The sequence below is a fragment of the Carettochelys insculpta genome, chromosome 18 (assembly GCF_033958435.1).
Source record: "Carettochelys insculpta isolate YL-2023 chromosome 18, ASM3395843v1, whole genome shotgun sequence".
NCBI lineage: Eukaryota > Metazoa > Chordata > Testudines > Carettochelyidae > Carettochelys > Carettochelys insculpta.
In genome coordinates, this window is record NC_134154.1 from 21,407,864 (window position 1) to 21,427,229 (window position 19,366).

Genomic DNA, 19,366 nt, shown 5'->3' on the forward strand with positions numbered 1-19,366 from the left:
AAACTCCTTGGACCTCAGGTAGCTTGGCAAGGGAACTCCTGATTGTTGTAGGCCATTTCTGACACTGACGCGCTGTCATATAAAGGCTCTGTAAGTCACGTTACCTGGATTTTTACTAGTGCAACTGAGCAGAATCTGGCATTCACCATTGTGTGTTTTAGTTTAGTGGCCTACATGGCCCAGTTGTCCCTCACTGGTCCAGGCTTGTCAGCCAGTCACTTGAGTTCATCCCAGGATCTTGGCTCTGGGAACAATTTATCGTTTAACATCAACTTCTTCCCTGCACTCTCCTTCCTGCTGGCTGCAGCTTCAACTCCGCTGACCAGCTGGCTGGGAGAAACATGCAGCTTGAGTTCCCAGGCCTCAGCAGTCGCTATGGTGACTGGCTTCAACCAGCATGTGCTCACTGAGCAGACTCGGCCTTCCAGCTAAGCCCCAGGTGTCCACCCCTTCCCCTGGGGGACTCAACGTCCAACAGACACCGCTCGTCTTCCCTGCTGGAGCCACACCAAGCACACAACCAGCCCTTCTTCCTCCCCGTGACACCAGCGTCACTCCTTTACCTCACCAGAGGCCTCCTGTAGTCACCCTTTGCTAGCGGTTCGTGGGCCTGGGGCCCCTAAAAAGTTGGATGATCTGCCCCAATAGCAAAAACCAAAACAAGACTCATTGTCCCAAAGTCTCTTCTGCAGGAGCAGCAAACCTGGCTGGTTTCTCATTCTTGGACATGTACCTAGGCCTGCTCTCCCGGGAGCCCACCTCTGCATGGCCTTCCCATTCCAGAGACGTCCTGTTTTCAGCCTTTGCTGTCTCTTCTCTCATGGGAGTGCCCCTTCCAAGCCCATAGCAGGGCGTGCTCAGCAGCCTGCTCCTTTCCTCAGCAGGCCCTGCTCTGTGGTGTCTGGTTCCTTGTCCCCTCACCTGCCTCCACGTGGGGAATGCAGATTAAATCTGGCACGGGTGCAGCTGAGTCACTGGCAGCCATGCTAAAGGGCGAGCTGACCCTGTGACAGCCTGGGAAGGGGCTGGCCCAGGAGTGGAGACTCGGCACCCTGAGTTGAGTGTGAAGTGAGATTCTCACTTCCAACTGATTTTTCTGTGAGTCAGTGGCCCCAGACTGAAAAAAGATCCCCCCGTTCCGGGTCTAAATAAAACTTAGCCCTGCTAGGAGTGTTGGTGCTGCAAGTGCAGTCATGGAGCACGAGGGCTCAGGGCTTGTGCCCCCTCCCGAAGTGGGGAGGCCATGCTGGCGCTTCAGCCCTGCACCCCCCCCGCCCCCGGTGAAGTTGGAGCATCAGCGTTGGCTTCCTGGTGCGGGGGAGGGGAGGAGCCCTGACCCGGGCGGGCGGGGGGATGGGGGAAGCAGCTCTATGCACTGCTGATCCCCCTGCCTCAGCTAGGGGAATGGCCATACAGGAAACCACTCACAGGAGGCTTTCTTTGCTGCTGCCTCAGCCAGCCAATAGGAGGCAGTGTCTGGGAGTGACAGGGGCGGAGCCAGGGGAGCGCCCCCCCATACCTCTCACACCTAGACCCTCTGACCACCAGCCCCTTTCCTTCCTGGCACCAGCCTACCACCCCAGCCCTCTTCTACAGCCTGTCTCCCAACCTCACCCCCCCCCTCAGCCCACTCCTGTCTCCCACCTCCCACTCAGACCCTGCACCCTATAAGCATATATATTTGATTTACAGCTTGTAAGCCTATACATTCAAGCCTATCTAGTCTCCTACATCTTTCACTATTTTATTCATTTGTAGTGATAATGCAAGGACCTACAAGGTTTTGTCCCATGTAAGAAGTTAGGTTTAGCAGTAGTAGACTGGGAAGGTGATTTATAAATAAGGATTAATGTAAAATATTTTTCTGATGTTTTTATATTTAGGTAGGTGGGAGTTTGTGGAAATTTCCAGCCCTTCCAACTCGGTTCATCTAAACACGAAGGGGTCAGTGTGCTGACACAGAGTGTGACATTATTTTGTGTGGTATCTGAAAGTGTTAAAAATACAATGGCCCTGTCAGGCTGGACATCCTGCTTTACCAAAAAGCTGTGGCGGGTGTCGTCATGTGGTATTTCTCGGTATTCTAACCACAGGTATACATTTTAGGAATTTGTTCATGAAGGCATGAAATAGCAACTCATGCCTCTTCAAAGGGGTGTCCTACTTTAATCATCCAATCAAATGTGCATACCCTCAAAATCCTAGGGTGCAGAAGTCTGTTTGTGGCTTAAGGAGACTTGGCTGAAGTGACACAAGAAGGCCTATAACACCCCACGACCATCACATTAGGGAGGATTCTTCTTTCTCAAACTCTCTTCCTCTTTATCTCTTCTGTTCAGTAGTACTAGTTCACTAGCCTCTTTAAATGTTTCAGTTACCTCTGATTTAATACTCCCTTACCTCTCACTGGGACCCTGGCTCCACCAGTGCAGTGAGGCTGTCCTCCAACTCCTCGGGTCTTCAGGAGGGAGTGAGTATGGCGGTTTACTAGGCAATTGCAACTGTAGACTCAGGCTACATTTATGTTACTGACTGGGGTGACTGAAGCCATTTATGTGGTTGTTGCTTGAGGTGTTTTATTGTCCGTGATTTTAATACAGGTTGTAATAAAAATTGCTGATTTGGTACTGCCCACAGAGTATGTGAGATTGCTGCAGTTCCTGAGCTGTGCTTCTAGGCATAGAGTTTTTTAGCTCATCATACCTGCAACTGGGGTAAAAGGTGAACTTAGAGGTTTTCTGGTTAGATAACTTGGCGAGCCAGCACCCCAACCACCATTGCTAATCATGTTCCCAACTCCAGTCAAAATCTCCCATCCAAGTGCTCAGAAGCCTCCTTCCTCCCTTTTGGCCCCATCTCAGAGCCTAGGGGTGCCCACAAAATCTACTGGCCCCAGGATCCCAGAAGAGTTAATCTGGCCTGTGGGAAGCCCTGAACCATGGTCCCTCCCTCCATTCCCCATGGAGCTGGAATGTGGAGGGTGTGAGATGTCTCAGTTGAGGGCCACTTAAGTAAGGATTGTTTGTTTGCTTCTCACCTTTGTATGGCTCCTGACTGATTTTTCTGGGGGTCGGTGACCCCCGGCCCAAGAAAATTCTCCACTCCTGCCATAAATAAAGACAATGTTGAAATCTTTTGTTTTGAACATAAATTAATATTTTACTTTATTTAAAATGAAGTTTGGTAAACTAACATGATATACACAATAAAATCTAAATACACGGCCCCTTATGTTATAGCTGGTATTTATGTTTTTATGATCCAGTAGCCTAATACAAATAATTTAGTGTTTTAGGAATTTAGAGATAAGCAAATGCATTTTGTCATCATGGGTGGTTGGCTGGTGGTCTGTGGAAATGTTTGCATTAAGCAGGCCCATTGAGCACGGGCCAAAAAGTTTTGAGAACCACTCTGCTATGTATACAGGGGGCTAACCTACATGACCTTCAGAGGTCTCTTCTGGTCCTACAATTTTACGTCACTACCCTCCTGAAAAAGCCGTGCTTGTAAATCATCAAACTCTTCTGGGGAAAGGTTCTCTCTTTCCTGTAAGTGCAAATTATTATTAATTAATTTCTATCCCAGTGCCCTGAAAAAAGAGTAACTCACAGCATATGCTATCTCTGCAGTCCTTATAGATTTCCTTGTCTGGTGAGCTAGGCGCATTGCCAAGAGTTACTGTTGGAGCCGCAGTCCCCGCCTGATCCAAGAACTTTTGCCACTGCCGAGCAGCAAAGCTTCAGAAATGTAAATCACGACATTTGACCCAATGTGAATTTCTCAGATAAATGATATTTCACAGCCTAGCAGTTGCCTCCCTGCCAAGATGAGCGTTTACGCAGCTCTGACAGAAATGGCTTTTGATGGAGTTTTTGGTCAGCAGAAGATTAATTGAAAAATTTCAGCATCTGCATCATTCTCGAAGGCCTGACGTTCCACAGCGAGAGAAAAATGGGATGCGATGGCAGGGCTCCTCTTTTACTTTTTTATCCTCACCCTGCGTTTTTAAATAACGTTTCCCCTCGTGACAGATAGCAGAGACACTCTAGTACAGCCACAAGCTACTGGGTACAATGCAGAAAGCACTGAGTCAAATTCTGTGACCTGTCTTATGCAGGAGGTCAGAGTAGCTCATCAGATTAATGGTCCCTTCTGGCTTTAAAATCTATGAGCAGCCTTGACTGACAAAGAGGTGGGTCTTTAAGGGAAGAAACAAAATTCTCCCTGGCCATCACAGCCTCTTTATTCCATGGTAGGACAATGGACACATCCTACATCTCCTTCTCATGTGAACAGCTCCTTGAGTTTAATGAGACCTCCCACAACTATGAGCGAAGAACACTGAGATGTCTAATCCTGCAATGGACTGAGTACCCTGAATTCACAGTGACTTTAATGGGAGCTTAGGGCACTCAGTAGCTCCCTTGTCCTCTGTGAGCACATAACAAAATTTATTCTGCCCATGATGGAAAAAATTAGACAGAACACTCATTGGTAGAGTTGTTGATTGATACCAGCTGAGGACCTGGACCTTTATTTAAAAGTGTAGAACACTAGAATTGGCAGGGCTCTCGAGAGGTCATCAAGTCCAGTCCCCTGCACTCACAGTAGGACCGAGCACCATCTAGACCATCCCTGATAGATGTTTGTCTAATGTGCTGTTAAATATCTCCAATGATGGAGATTCCACAACCTCCCTCAGGAAAAGATAGTGAGGGATAAACTTGCCATGTGATGAGTTGTGCAGTCAGGGTCCATTGTGATCTGCAATGTAACAGGCCACTGCAGAATGAGTGGCAAATGTGTGGGTTAGTGCTACAGGCTGGGGTTTCCAGGTGCCTCATTCTCATTGACTCTCAATGTGATTTGGGAGCCCAACTCCCTTAGTAACTCAGCCTATCACAGGGGTGACTGCACCCCAAGTAGGCATGCTCAAGCTAGCTTTGATCTAACTAGCATGGGCACCCATAACAGTGAAGCCACAGCATCAGAGGCTTTGATGAGGTCTCTATAGGAGGACCCTGGGTACTTATTCAGGTGCCTGTTGCACCATGAAGTCCATGCTGCTAGACTGGAATCAGTGCCTGATCTAGGACAACAAGATGTTCTGACATTTGGGGCTTTGTCTTACATATCCACCACCTCCATCCCATTTTCACACTTCCTGTCTGGTCACACAAACTTCATTGCCCCATAACCCCTTCTTGACAACAAATATTACTACACAAACCCATGTGGGGCTGAAGCAGCAGCCTGAGTTCTTCTGCCCAAGTGGGGGGCTGAAACCATGGGGCTGTAGCTTGACTCCCACCACCCATGGCTGAAACCAAAGCCCAAACCACACTGCCTTGAGGTGAGTCCGTTGGTTTCAGACCCAGCTGGTGGGGCTCAGGTTTCAGCCAGGTGAGTCTAATGCCAGCCCTGGTGACCCCAATCAAAGCGGTCATGAGTAGTGTTCCCTGTAAGCTGTGCACTTGGGTGGCCTCCCAAGAGATTCAGGTGCCACCCAGCCAATTAGCAGAAAAAAATTACAGGGACCATCAGTCAAGACACACAGTTTGAGAACTGCTGCACTGTCACCAGATTAATGCTACCATGGATGTGTCTACATGCTCTGCAATCATACCACCAACTACACAGCAGACCAACCCTAAGAGGTGCTGTAAAGAGACACATTTTTAATTCACGTATCCTGGGCCGTGTCTACATGAGCCCCAAACTTCGAAATGGCCACGCAAATGGCCATTTCGAAGCGCTGAAATGCATATTCAGCGCTTCATTAGCATGCGGGCGGCTGCGGCACTTCGGAATTGACGTGGCTTGCTGCCATCATGTCATGGGAATAAGGGGACTTCGAAGTAGGCGGGATCCTTTCGAAAAGGAGCCCCGTCTGGACGAGACCCGCGGCGGGAAGCCGCATCAATTTCAAAGCGCCACGGCCACCCGCATGCTAATGAAGTGCTGAATATGCATTTCAGCGCTTCATTAGTAAACTTCGAAATGGCCATTTGCATGGCCATTTCGAAGTTTGGGGCTCGTGTAGACGTAGCCCTGGTGAAACAAAGGCTGATAAAGGAACATGTGGTACATACCTGGTTCATCATCACTGAAAGCCTCTTTCCAAGCAGGCAGCAATGGGCACACTGGTCCGGTAGATGTCAGAAATATGGTTATTACTAGAGGAAATAAATTCTTCCAAAGAATTGTTATTCAAACAAACCAGCCATATTCCAAATCTGCGGCACACCCAGAGCCATATGCGTATCGTTCGGAAATAAGGCACTGACTGGAAATGCCTTAATGAAGTCAGTCCTTTCCAGGAGACAAACAGTAAGATTCCTACTGCTTATAAAAAGATCTGTGTGTTTCTTAGGGAATTAAAAAAGGGGGTTCTGAAGTCAAAGCTGATTTGAGTTGCACAGCAGTGCGTGAGCACATACCTCAATGAACATCTACACTGCATGTGCTACAGCCGGTCTGGAAATAGTATTTTTCTTGAGACATTCTGATTTTTTTTTCCAAATTTACCTTGAAAAACTGTTTCCTTTTTTTGATGAAAACATGAACATTTCAAGGAATTGCAATAATTTCTTTAGTCAAACTGGAAATGTTTGTCAAGTCAAGCAGCTGCCTTTCTAAAAAAATGGATGGACTTGGCCATAGCATAAATTTGGCCCCTGCTATGGGGGAACATATACTCTGAGCTGTATTTCTTCCAGCAGCTTCTCTCAGTAGTCAATGTTTCATATGTTATTATCAACTGATGAAGAGTGCTATAGAAAGAGTAGGTGGTATCTTTATTAGACAACCTCCTGCTCTGCTCCTGTCAAATCTCTGCTGCCCAACTAGGTCAGACTGACTTAGAAGCAACTAAGTGCTACAGGAAGCAGTGCCAGTGTTTGAGTAGGTGGTCCTCTTTTCTCAAGCCACTATGGAACCAATACACTGGGAGATAACAGGTGAATTGTGTGTTGCTAGAGGTGCCCTTTTTCATATCAGATGTAAATCAGTGCTCCTGGCTTTGGCACTCCTTGCAAATGTCCTAGCCAAATTTATGTTGGGTAATAATATTCTGTTGGTATTTCCAATTGGGCATCCTTCTTCCTGTCCTGAATTGTTGTATGATTCTGTGGTGTTTCACCCCAGAGGTAGCTGCATTTCATAGGTAGTGATTGCCAATATATGGTTGATGTATCATTTTGCTTACCTTATAATGTGTTTTGGGTGCCTTTGGGATAAAAGGTGGTTTGTAAATGTCAGTTATTAATCAGTGCAACATACCTACATCCAAACCCACGTCTCCACCCCAGAAGGAGCATGATTAGTTATGACCGGCTGCAAAAGAGCTGCAAATGTCAGAAGCATGATTTCTGGAGTGGTTCATGCTGCTGATGAAGATGAGCATGATTAATAATGGCACTGCCTCACAATCTGCCCATCTGCTGTCCTTTCTTCCCATCCATCATCATCACCACAGAGTGGGCAGGGAGAGGGTTACAACGAAAGGCTCTGAGACAGAAGTAAAACTGCTACTCTCTCCTATTCTCTATTCAAAAAGCAGCTTAGCCATTTTCTCAGCATTTAGGCCAGGCAAGGGAAGAGTGGTTTTGTTTGTTTTTTGTTTGTTTTTTATTAAAAAAGACAAAAACAACCCCCCCCCCCGAGGTTAACTTGTCAAGCCATGTAAAGCATTTTAATTACAATTTGTATATCATGTATAAATAAATATTACATTCTTTCAGTCTACAATGCATACTAGGCATATCTGGTTAAAACGTCCTTCTATGTTATTGAGAGGCAGGGTCCACTGTGTCCAAGAAAAAAAACCCTACTGAGAGTTTAGCAATTAAAATAAAATAGATGTAGTGGAATCAACAGGTAAAGACAGGTTGACAAATAATGCGAGTGCTCCCTGCTAGCAGCCAAGACATAATACTGCTTTCCAAAAAGATTTGACATGAGAATTTCATTTGAATCAGGAATGGGGTATCTGAGTGTGATTTCCCCCTCACCCCCCAATGTTTAGATTCTGAGCCATATTCTTGTTTGGTGTAAATTGACATTGAAGTCACCGGAAATGCCTCCAGTATCTGTGCCTTTGTCTCCTATTTGTTTCTGAGGCATTACCAAGCTCCTGTTTTGTTATTAAAAACAGCTGATTTTCAATGTAACACCTTTTCCAGTTTGTGCTGCTCCAATGGAAACAAATAAAATAAAGTTGGCTCATATCTCTTGGTCCTTGGTCATTTGAATTTCTCTTTCTCCAAACTAAGATTATTCACAGAAACCCAGCACCTCCAATATAAGGAATAAAATGGGCTTCTCTATTTGTGAGCACCACTCCCCATCTTTCACACCCCTTCCATTCCTCAAGAGAATTGGTGACACCAAAAAGACGAACAGCACAAAATACAGGACAAATTATGAATTCACTGACTTGAGAAAAAATAAAAGTCAGGCTGTGTACGTATTTGGGCTTTGATGGCTTGGTCTTAACTTCAGTCAGGGCTTGTCTCCACTACATGGTGGATTGATGCTGCAGTAATTGATCCAATGGCGGTCGCTTTATTGGGTCTGCTTAGACATTATAAATCAACCTCTGTGCGCTCTCCCATTGACTCCAGTTCTTCACTAGGATCAGAAGAGTAGGCGTAGTCGACAGGAGAGCATCTGCTGCTGACCTTACTGCATGGAAGACATCCTGGTCAGGAGGTCTAAGCAGGTTTTCTTCAGCTATGTTAACTGTGTAGCTGAATTTGTGTATCTTAGATCAACACGGTGCAGGTGGTGGTCGTGTGTAGTGTAGACTAGGTCTAAGTATGCACTGTCTGGCCATTCCTATTGGTTATTATTTTTAAAAGCAAACATAGAATGACTCCTTTGTTCCTTGGTGAAACACAGGAACTTTTGTTGTGGAAACTTAATAAACAACCAATCAATCCACAGCCAAAACCAAAATTAAATCTTCCTCCAAACAGAACAAGTTTCTAGCTAGCACAAAACAGCTGAGACTCATGCGTTTAGAAGAGATGCCATGCTGGAATTATTAGTTTTTGCTACTCCTCTGAGTTCTTCAAGTGACACGGAAGATAATTATTTCCTGATCCATAAAGAACCTACTGGACTCATTTTTTAAAGACTCATTTTAAGGAAAGTTACAAGGGATGGAAAATAGTACAGTTCCAACACAAGGAAAAAAAAAAAAGAGGAGAAAAAAAATCAGATCATCTCTTTCTGTTCCACACTTAATGCCAGGGACAAGCTTTCCTTTCAGATGAGAGAACAGAAAACAACTGCTTGGAAATCCCCCTAAAATGTCTCTTCCTGGGTAATGCTTCCATATTTCTGATGCTTTATTACAAACGTAAACGAGTAACTGTGTGCCTTTTCTAGTAACTAACTTTCATCTTTTTAACAAAATTTTTGGTACCTTGTCTGTAATTATTGTTACTATTATTTTGATCCATCAGATAAATTTTCACAACCTCACTGTGCCCAGTTCATCATATTTGTCAATCCATTTCCTTACTTCCTTCTGCTGTGTGTGTTTCATGGACTGCCCAAATCCATGGACTGCTATTGGAGAAAAACAAACAAACGAACACAAAGCCACGGACAGTTTGGGAAATTTCTTTCCCTGACTATAGAAACTGCCTTGTTGTTGTTGGTGGGTTTTTCACCTACTGATCCCCTTCTCTTACTTTCCCCTGTTTCTGTCCCAATATATACCGTAGAACTGAAGGCATCAAGGTGTGGTTAAACCCAGAAAACCAGACAGGAGCTACACTTTGTCTTTGAACTTCTCCAGGTAGTTTTTTATCTCTTTGGAGTCCTCGAGGTCCAGATCTTGGCATACCCATTTAATATCCTCATCGTTGCTACTCAGGATAGAGTTGACAGTGGGACAACCATCATCGGGTGGGATGGTGGTGAAGGTTGTGAATTTTACCCGCTTTCGTTTGGATGTGGGGGAATGCAAAGGTTCTGTTTTCTGCTCTTTCCCACGCTTCCCCCCTGAGTCAGCAGACCTATGGATCTCGCTCTGGATGTTCTTTTGAGTGCTACCATTGAGGAGGTGGTTGCTTTCCTCATGGCCTGTCCCTCGGTCTATAATAGTTGTGCGCTCATCCTGCTGAGGGGACACATCCACTGTGTTCTCCAACAGCTCTGCCTCATTTCCAAGCCAGACCCAGTCATGGGAGTGGGTCATGGTGACTTGCCCTTCCACAGGAACCTGCTTGTGCCGGTATTTCAGTGCAAATGTTGCACAGTTTATTAGGAAGACAAGAATTGCCAGGCAGAAGACTCCCAGAAGAGCGTACATCCCAATTTCCAAATCACTAAGGCCTCTGGGTGCCTGCACTAGGTCATTATCCTCCATGCCCCCATTGCTTTTTGGGAGGTCTACTTGAGCAGGAAAGTTGGTGAAGTCTATGGGAATGTTCTGCAGCTGGCCATCATTTGAGAGTTTGCCTCCATCCAGCCTATAGTTTTTCATGACTTTGTTTTTGATCATTGACTTTGCTGTGGTGCTGACTTTCCTGACGGTACTGTCCTCCCGCTCTGCTGAAGAGCTCCCATAATATCGCCCATCCTGGCCATACCGCTCTTGATCAGACACCTTTTGCCGCCGGTCACTTGCATGGTTTTCAATCTCGTCAGCATCATAATCTCCGCCAGTGTTGGAGTTGGCATCATTTTGGCCAAACTTAACTTTGATATTGCTGCTGCCCATGGCCAGGATGCTTTTCCTCTTGGACTTCTGACAGGTTTCAGAGATCATCATGTCTACTTTGATCAATGTGCCCTGCCCTTCACCTTCTGCTGCCACAACTGGCCATTTCATGGTAGTGCTCTGATGGGTTGAGACAACAGATTTGTCCAGAGACATGGCAGAAAGGGAGAAGTCCTTTGGGTCATAAATGTCCAATGGAGTTACCGAGCTGTCACTGAACTGGATCCAGATGCTTATTATGGCTTCCTGAAAGAAGAAGGAAATGGTTAAAGACAGGGCCTAAAATAAAGCAGCTCAACGGATTGTAACTCATCAATCTTCAGCTCTGAAATGAAGCAGGAGGCATTTGCCGCGCACTACATTGAGAGCAAGCTGAGTCTTGACCGATGGGGCAGAAAATTGGTCGTATTTTTCATTAAAGATCCCAGCGGTATCTTTCATGGAAAGGTTTTGCACATGAAAATGTGAAATAATCGATACAGGGTGATTGTAATAACAACATACCCATTAACTCCCCTCGCTATTCCTGTCACACGAAAACTGGAAAAGGCAAAAGAGAAAAAAACAAAAACAAAACAAAACGCTGGAAGCATGTGACAGAACACTTATTTTCCTGTTGTACCCCCTGCAAATAAGTCACATGGAGCAGGCAAATTAAGCAGGGCATAAATATTGTGGCAGGGAAGAGGAAAGATGCCACAGTGTCTTGAAAATGGGTCACCTGAAAGGAAACAAAAGCCTTGCAAAACAGTTGTTATGTTGCAGGAGAAGTGTTTGTTTTCAGCCAGACACACTTTACCCTTAAAAATAATTGGCAAGCCCATTACATTTCCATCTTGGCCAAGGCAGGATGGGGGTGGGTGGATTTCTGCTGTGATCTTTATGATAACGATATACCAATGGCTTGCATTTAATTGGACTGTGTTTGGTCCCTGTAGGTAGCACCATTAGAAGTCACTATTTGAAGCAAACAGAAAGCAAGAGGTCAAGAGGCAAAGTTGTTTTCTATGTGAGACTCATCCAGATGATATAGATATTTACTTTGCCACGTCTCAATAGTTTTCTTTGCAGGCGATTTGTTTGTTTTTCCATTTGCTCTATGTCGAGTTTGTTTAGTTAGCATACATGCAGGCAAGCTGCTGAAACCCAACTATAAATGAAAGCAAAGTTCTATTCCTTCCATACTTATACTGCAAATGCCCTTAATAACTTTACACACAGGTACATCAGAACAATTGGGCTGAAAATCGCCATGGGGAAAAGCATCACCACTCTTTTAATGTCCAATCATAATACAAATTTACAACCCAATATTGTTTTCAATTGGTTACAATTTGTTACACTATGGTTATAAACAAAGGGAATTGCTATGCTTCTAGTTAAATTTAAAGCTGTTCAGTGAAAACAGCAAGGGGCATTTAGCTGTGCAGAAGGTTGGAACACACTGAATATTTAATTTTCCAGGCTCTATCAGAAAGCTCTTTGGGGACCAAACAAGGGAAAAATATATTGTGGCACAACAGGAAAGAGGACAAAGTACTTGGCGATTCAGACGTGCTTTTGCACACAGGAATGAAATAGAGCCAGGGTAACTCAGAAGTTATAGCAATGTTGAGAAGTGCAAGGGAGGAAGAGAGATTAAAACAACTGATCTTTTATGTAACAAGCCTGAGCGGGTTGAACAAACTGGTGCAAAAATACAGAGCATTATCTTTTAGGTACATCTCCACTGGTGTACTAAAGAAGTCTTCAAATCACAAGACACAGGCATTCATAAACAGATGCCTGAGGTACATCCTTCACATCAAATCGCAAGACTTGGTTACAAATGAGAAGCCTTGGAACAGAGCAGAACAAGAACCATTTAATGCTCAAACCAAGAGAAGAAAGTGGGGATGGCTAGGCCACACTCTCAGGAAACCATCATCCAGTGTAGTCTATCAAGCTTTCACATGGAACCTGCAAGAAAAATGTAAAATTGGAAGACATCGGACAATGTGGAGAAGGTCTACTGAGACTGAAGGACAACAACTGGGGTACTTGTGGAGCCAGCTAGAAGTTTTGTCCTGAGACAGAATGAAGTGGAGGGGACTTGTAGATGATCTATGCTCCACCCAGAGTACAAGGGTTTAAGTCAAGTAAGTCATGTCTGCACTGCCACTGGGGGAGGGAAAGGGTATAAATGTACCCAAGCTAACTTTAATGTACACGGGATTACCAATAGCAGTGAGTCGCAGGGTTGAGCACTGGTTGTAGTGGCCTGCCTGGGAACCTTTGCCTGTACTTGGGTGGTTAGCCAATGCCACCATGGCTTCGTCGTTATTGGTGTTCACTCAAACTGGGTATATCTATGTAGGCTGCAGTCACACCCCTGAGTGCAGCATGGACACGGACTGCTATTATTATGTTGGGTGAGCTTTACTCTTTGGAAATCTCCAGCGGTAGCAAACTGTACTCTGGGAAAGTAAGAACATTCTTTCCATTGGAAGCGTGTGTGTCTGTGGGAGGAACCCCATCTCCAATTTGCAACACCTAACAGTAAACCTGCAACAATGAAGTTACATGAAAGATAAAGCGACTGCTTGAGTGAGAAATATTGTCCTAGTGAAAACTGAAGCATGAACCCCAATGGGACTGAGGTAGTCCCTCAGTGATGCCGTTTTTGGAACCAGAGAGGGGAGGAGAGAAGGAATGACAAAAAATGGGAGGCATGTCCTGTGGTTAAGATATTAGACTGGTACTCAGGACAGCTGGATTCAGCTCGTAAGTTTGTCAGTTGAAATCAGTGGGAGTTAGGTACCTAAATCTCTTTAAAACCTGGTCCTCTGGAGCAGAGGCTGGGCTAAGATCCAGTTCTACCAGGCTGCATTCAACTGCCTGGGTTATGAGACTGTGCTTTCTCATCCTGCAATCCTCTGCCTCACTCGCTACACACATTCCAATTTCTGCAACAGGACAGGCAGGAGTTCTACAGACAACAGTCTTCTTCACTAAACTGGTTCCAGGCTCCGACATTCCCTTTCCCAGCTCCTCATCTGATCTGTCTCTCCCATATTCTAGCCTGTGGTCTCCTCTGCCCACAGTCCCCAGCCCCATCTCCCTGCCTGGAGTCCTTGTCCAATCTACCCATCAGCTCCTTGTTCCAAGCTCTTTAGCCAGCCAGCCCCAGTACTGTCTCCACACCTAGCTCCTTGTCAATTCTGAGTCTTTCCACCTCACTCTCTGTCCTCATCCCGCTGGTTCCACTATCCTTGGCCAGACAGTTCCAGCCTTCTCCTTATGCCTCATAAGCTGTGTCTACACGTGCACGCTACTTCGAAGTAGCGGCACTAACTTCGAAATAGCGCCCGTCGCGGCTACACGCGTCGGGCGCTATTTCGAAGTTAACTTCGACGTTAGGCGGCGAGACGTCGAAGTCGCTAACCTCATGAGGGGATGGGAATAGCGCCCTACTTCGACGTTCAACATCGAAGTAGGGACCGTGTAGACGATCCGCGTCCCGCAACATCGAAATTGCTGGGTCCTCCATGGCGGCCATCAGCTGGGGGGTTGAGAGACGCTCTCTCTCCAGCCCCTGCGGGGCTCTATGGTCACCGTGGGCAGCAGCCCTTAGCCCAGGGCTTCTGGCTGCTGCTGCGGCAGCTGGGGATCCATGCTGCAGGCACAGGGTCTGCAACCAGTTGTCGGCTCTGTGTATCTTGTGTTGTATAGTGCAACTGTGTCTGGGAGGGGCCCTTTAAGGGAGCGGCTTGCTGTTGAGTCCGCCCTGTGACCCTGTCTGCAGCTGTGCCTGGCACCCTTATTTCGATGTGTGCTACTTTGGCTTCTAGACGTTCCCTCGCAGCGCCTATTTCGATGTGGTGCCGCGCAACGTCGAAGTTGAACATCGACGTTGCCAGCCCTGGAGGACGTGTAGACGTTATTCATCGAAATAGCCTATTTCTATGTTGCTACATCGAAATAAGCTATTTCGATGTTGGCTCCACGTGTAGACGTAGCCATACAGTCCCAGATTCCCTAAAATGTACAGGTCAATCCTGGCCGACTTCTCTCTCACACCCGCTCCCAGTTCCAGTTTCCTTGCTTAGACAGTCCCAGTGTCTGCCCCACAACCCCAACTGACTTCCAGTCCTGCTTTTCCTTTCTTTTTTCCCTGCCACTCTTGTCCTAGTCCCACCAGTTCCTGGTCCCAAACTACTCCTCTTACCAGCCGCCTGCTGGTTTGGCTTTTGCTTCCTCTGCTTTCATATCAGGCAGCTTCTTTGCTGCTTGATAGTGGACAGGGCATGGGGGTGGTCACTGAGAGCAGGAGCGACAGGCTCCCTTCTCTCAGTTCAGAGGCCTGCCCTCAGATCAACCCATAGTGGCACACAGCTGCAATTACGATGACTGCTCAGCTCAGCCCTGGACTGTGTCAAGCCCAGCTTGGATGGAATCTACAGGGAAGTTAGCTGCTAGAATCTAAGAAGTCTTTACTGAGCATGCATGAATTGCTCCAAAGCTTGGGCTGAGACAGTGTTTTAAAAAAAAGATCTCTATCTGTTTTTTAAGATGAGCAAAACAATGGGGATTTTGCTAGCCTCCTTATCAGAAAGGGCTGAACCCTTTTTTCTATCTATCTATCTATCTATCTATCTAAAAATGGTTCAGCCACTTCTGATAAAGACGCTCGCAAAATATGGAGTTTTACTCTTTGGAAATCTCCATATTTATATATCAGTGATGGATAACTTAGGTCAGGGTGTTGGCCATATGAGTGGTCCTCCTTCATTTTTGTGGACTGCAAGACTGTCATAACCAAGATGGTCTCCCAGGACAGGACAGTTTTGCTAATGACGCTTGCACACCTAGAATTTGCAGGGTGCACTGACAGCACCATAGCAGCCCTTTGACTGGATTCAGAGGGAGCACACGGATCTCAGAGTCAAAGCTGTGTGAAACTCATTAGCATGAGATTAAATAGCTCCATGTTTCCAGAGTAAATGAGCAAGGGCTAATGCAGAACCAGCATGAACCTGCTAGAATCAGTCACGGAAAACAGGCCAATTAAAACACCTGGAGTCAATTAGGAAGCTTGCTCACACAAGGGACCCAGGCTGGAGCCAATGAAGAACTAGCTGAGACTGGTAATAAAAAAGGCTCCTCTTCTGTTGGCTCAGTGTGTGTGAGGAGTGGATGAGAGAAGGAGCTACAGAGATTCTGAGAGGAACCAGTGCATGCAGGTACCAGAGGGAAGAGCCTGCAGTAAGGCAAATGCTGGGGACTGCTGTGGGGAAGTGATTCAGGGAATCACAGCTGTTAGCAGCTGAGACTTGAGACACTGCAGGCAGCTACTATCCCAGTGTCCCTGGGCTCCCCCGATTCTCCCATCACTTATCCAGCATAGGAGAAGGACTGATATTGCTGGCGGGATTTGTCCTGCCCCAATCACTTGGAAAGGCAGCAGACACCATGTTATTTGGTCTCCTCTCTTTTTGCTATTCCAGCCAATGATGAGAGTAGCTCACCAAACAGCAAACTGGTGTCTAAACTGAGGGTGAGACTGTGAGGCAAACATCCACCAAAAAGCATGGGACTTACCAAGCCAGGGGAGGAGATTTGTCACAATATATCAAATCAGCCCAAGTCAGACACCCAGCCTAAGAAATTTCAGTTCCAACACTTCAAGTTTGGTAAAGCTGTAAGCAACTGACAATAGGCTCTTACAGTGGTAGGAGCTACCAGACGTATCTGTAACTGCTGTCCCCACTAAAGCACTATTCAGATATTTGAGAATCAGAAACAATGAAGACAAAATGAGACTTAAGATCATAAATATGATTTACTCCAATTAACCAAGATTCCTGTCTTCTTTTTTTAATCTGTGCCAAATTTTCAAATTTTTAAGGACCCTCTCTATAAAGAGTGAAACAGAAAACTGTCACTTGTCGACAGTGGAGAATATTATCTGAAATTAAAAAGGAAAAAAAAAAGGGAGAATTCCCCCAAATCCTGCCAAAATATATCTCATCTGATCAAATACTCAGTCTGGGACAAAATCCTCTTCTGTACTCTTTTACTTAAAAGCAAGTTGAATGCAAGAGAAGGAAGCAAATTTCCCAAACCATTACAAATTCTGAAAGGCTTAAAAAATAGAAATGATTTAGTGCCACATCTTTCAAAGAGCTGTTTCTGCAAATCCTATGTACTGCATCAATAAATCCCCTCCAAATCTCTGACAAAAGCCTGCAATTACTATCAACTGATGAAGATAGATTGAAGCCTTATTATCAGCAAAGCTGCTGCCCTATCTGACGCCAAAGGTGACAAATGCCTATATTTATTAATTACCAAGCATAAACACACAGCTTGTGGGGTTAGCAGTTTTCATCCCCTTTTGGTTTGGTAGTTCTCTTTATAAACAAACCAGCCACAAATTCACCTTGTTGTCAACATCCCCCAGAAGAAGGGATTATTTCTGGGGTGACTCAGATTCCATACATCAGATCATTTCTAATGATTGTGGAAGCTGATTTTGAAGAATCTGCTTTCTACAGCAGCTGTTGATTTCTGAACAAGAGGCTTTTTCCTAAGCCCACAAAGCACCACACTTATCAAGACACTATTAGGTCAATTTCTTCCTTGATCTACTTCTCTCATCTTCCACACTAGTTAAACTAGCACGCTTTGGCTGTTTATATTAATGTAATACTGACAGGCCTAGGGTTGCCAGCACTAGGGCTAGAACCTGGGAGCATAGGGTCTAAGGCCCTGCACTCTACCAGATGGGCTAGAGGCCAGCTGGCACTCATAAAAGCCTGTACAGCAGAGACTTCACTCACCCCAGATGAGGTCTCAGTGCCTCTGGGTACTACATTAGCTTTAGCTCTTCAGTAACACTACATATCTTAGTAAGCAAGCACATCTCTGCTTGCTTAGAGTTGCTGATCAGTTGGAAATGCCACCTGCTAAATTTGCCTCAATTACAAAGCCAACCAATATTTTTTTCTTTTTTAAAAGCCTTGATCTGCCTTGTTTTCTTCATCTTAAATGTAAAGACAGTGGAACAGCAAGGGGAAATCTGTCCCCTATAGCTCACAAACTACCACTTTAATTCAATTCAACCAGACCTCAGACCTTTCATAACTGCAAATTTACAAAGCTTCAAAACTCTTCTGCAGAGTCTGATTGCAAATACAGGCACTTGGCTGTCAGTGTGTCTGTCCCACCCAGCTGAACCGACCAGCTCTGTAAGGTCAAACACCAAAAGGCAACTGGGATGTAAAACCTCCTATGATGAACTTGCACTGTGTTGTTTCTGCACTGCCAGGCAGATTTTATGATGGTGCTTTTGACCTATAAAGCTCACAGTACCATCCTATGTGACAGACACTCCATCACTATGATCTACTGAGCACGTCTATAGCATTGCAACAGCTGATGCCTCCTCTCCCCGCCGCCCCACTGTACTACAGAGTTCTCAATATGGGGCCATGGAATGTCCTTCTGCTCAAAAAGGTGCAGGTTGGCTGACTTTCAGGGCATGCTACAGGATTCACCTGGCTTGTGAAGAACAGTCACTGCATGAAGATACAGATATTCTGCTGCCCAGTAGGAGTGGAATGACTGGTTTGTATATTTGGTTTGGCTGCGGGCTCGAAGCCTGTACCTGGGCCTTTTTTATTGTTCTAACGCAGAAGAAAATCACAAACACATGAAATAAACCCTTTGCAAAGAATTTACTGAATGCCACTGGTTTCTTGCACTGCTCTTTGGCTGCGTTAGGACACTGGATGCACTTGCAAATCCCAGGCAAAGGTGCTACAGAGCCATAAGATGCACTTCCTTGAACCAAGGAAAAGGAAAAATCATATGATATGTGGCAGAAGCTGTCTGACCTGACACAGGAGAAATGCCCAATCCTACTCTCACTGAGCTTCTCCTGTCGACCTCCCTTACTCCTCATGATATTGAGGAGTACGAGAGTTGACACCAGATAGGTCAATTTCACTCATGCCTACTAGCACAAGAAATCAAACCATGGAAGACTGGCTATCACCAGGTCAGTCCTCCACCTTGTGAAGACATACCCTTAGTCTCAGCCTTCTGGTTTACTCAACATAAAATTATTCACAAAGGCCATATCTACATGGGCAGCCTCTGTTGACAAAACTCGCCAAGCATCTACATGGTTCAAGTGCCCGTCGAGAGTTTGTCAACAAAACTCAGCTGTTCAGCCGACAGTGTTATACCTCTCCCTGATCAGGTGTAACGCCTCTGTCAACAGTGTTTTGTTGACAGAGTGCCCATGTAGACAGTCCATCTACAGAGAGGGCTTCCAGTTCCCCAGGCAGCCTTGTTTGCAGAGCTTCTGGTTGGCCATTCTGTTGACAGAGGGCAGGGAAGTTTGGCTGCTCTCTGTTGATAGAGTGGCTTGCACTTTCGAGATGCTTTTACGTGTAGACACAGTCTGCTGGCAGAGGTACTGCTCAGGTTTCTCTGTTGACAGAGACTGCCTGGGTAGACATAGCTGAAACCTGAACAGCTTCAACAGGAGTAACTGACTCTACAGGGCAGGTTTAAAGCCATTCACATAGAGAACCCAGGTTCTAGTCCTGCTCTGACTCAGGCAGAAGAGGGACTGGAACCCAG

General features: G+C 45.7%; 1 protein-coding gene across 1 annotated transcript in view; it reads right to left on the reverse strand.

Moving 5' to 3' along the window:
* Positions 1–9,781: 9,781 nt before the first annotated feature.
* The window catches only part of TMEM132C (transmembrane protein 132C), a 278,501-nt gene continuing 268,916 nt past the window's right edge, over positions 9,782–19,366 (reverse strand). The window contains exon 9 of the mRNA XM_075013049.1: positions 9,782–10,981. Coding sequence (XP_074869150.1) covers positions 9,782–10,981 — 1,200 coding nt within the window. The remainder of the gene's footprint in view (positions 10,982–19,366) is intronic.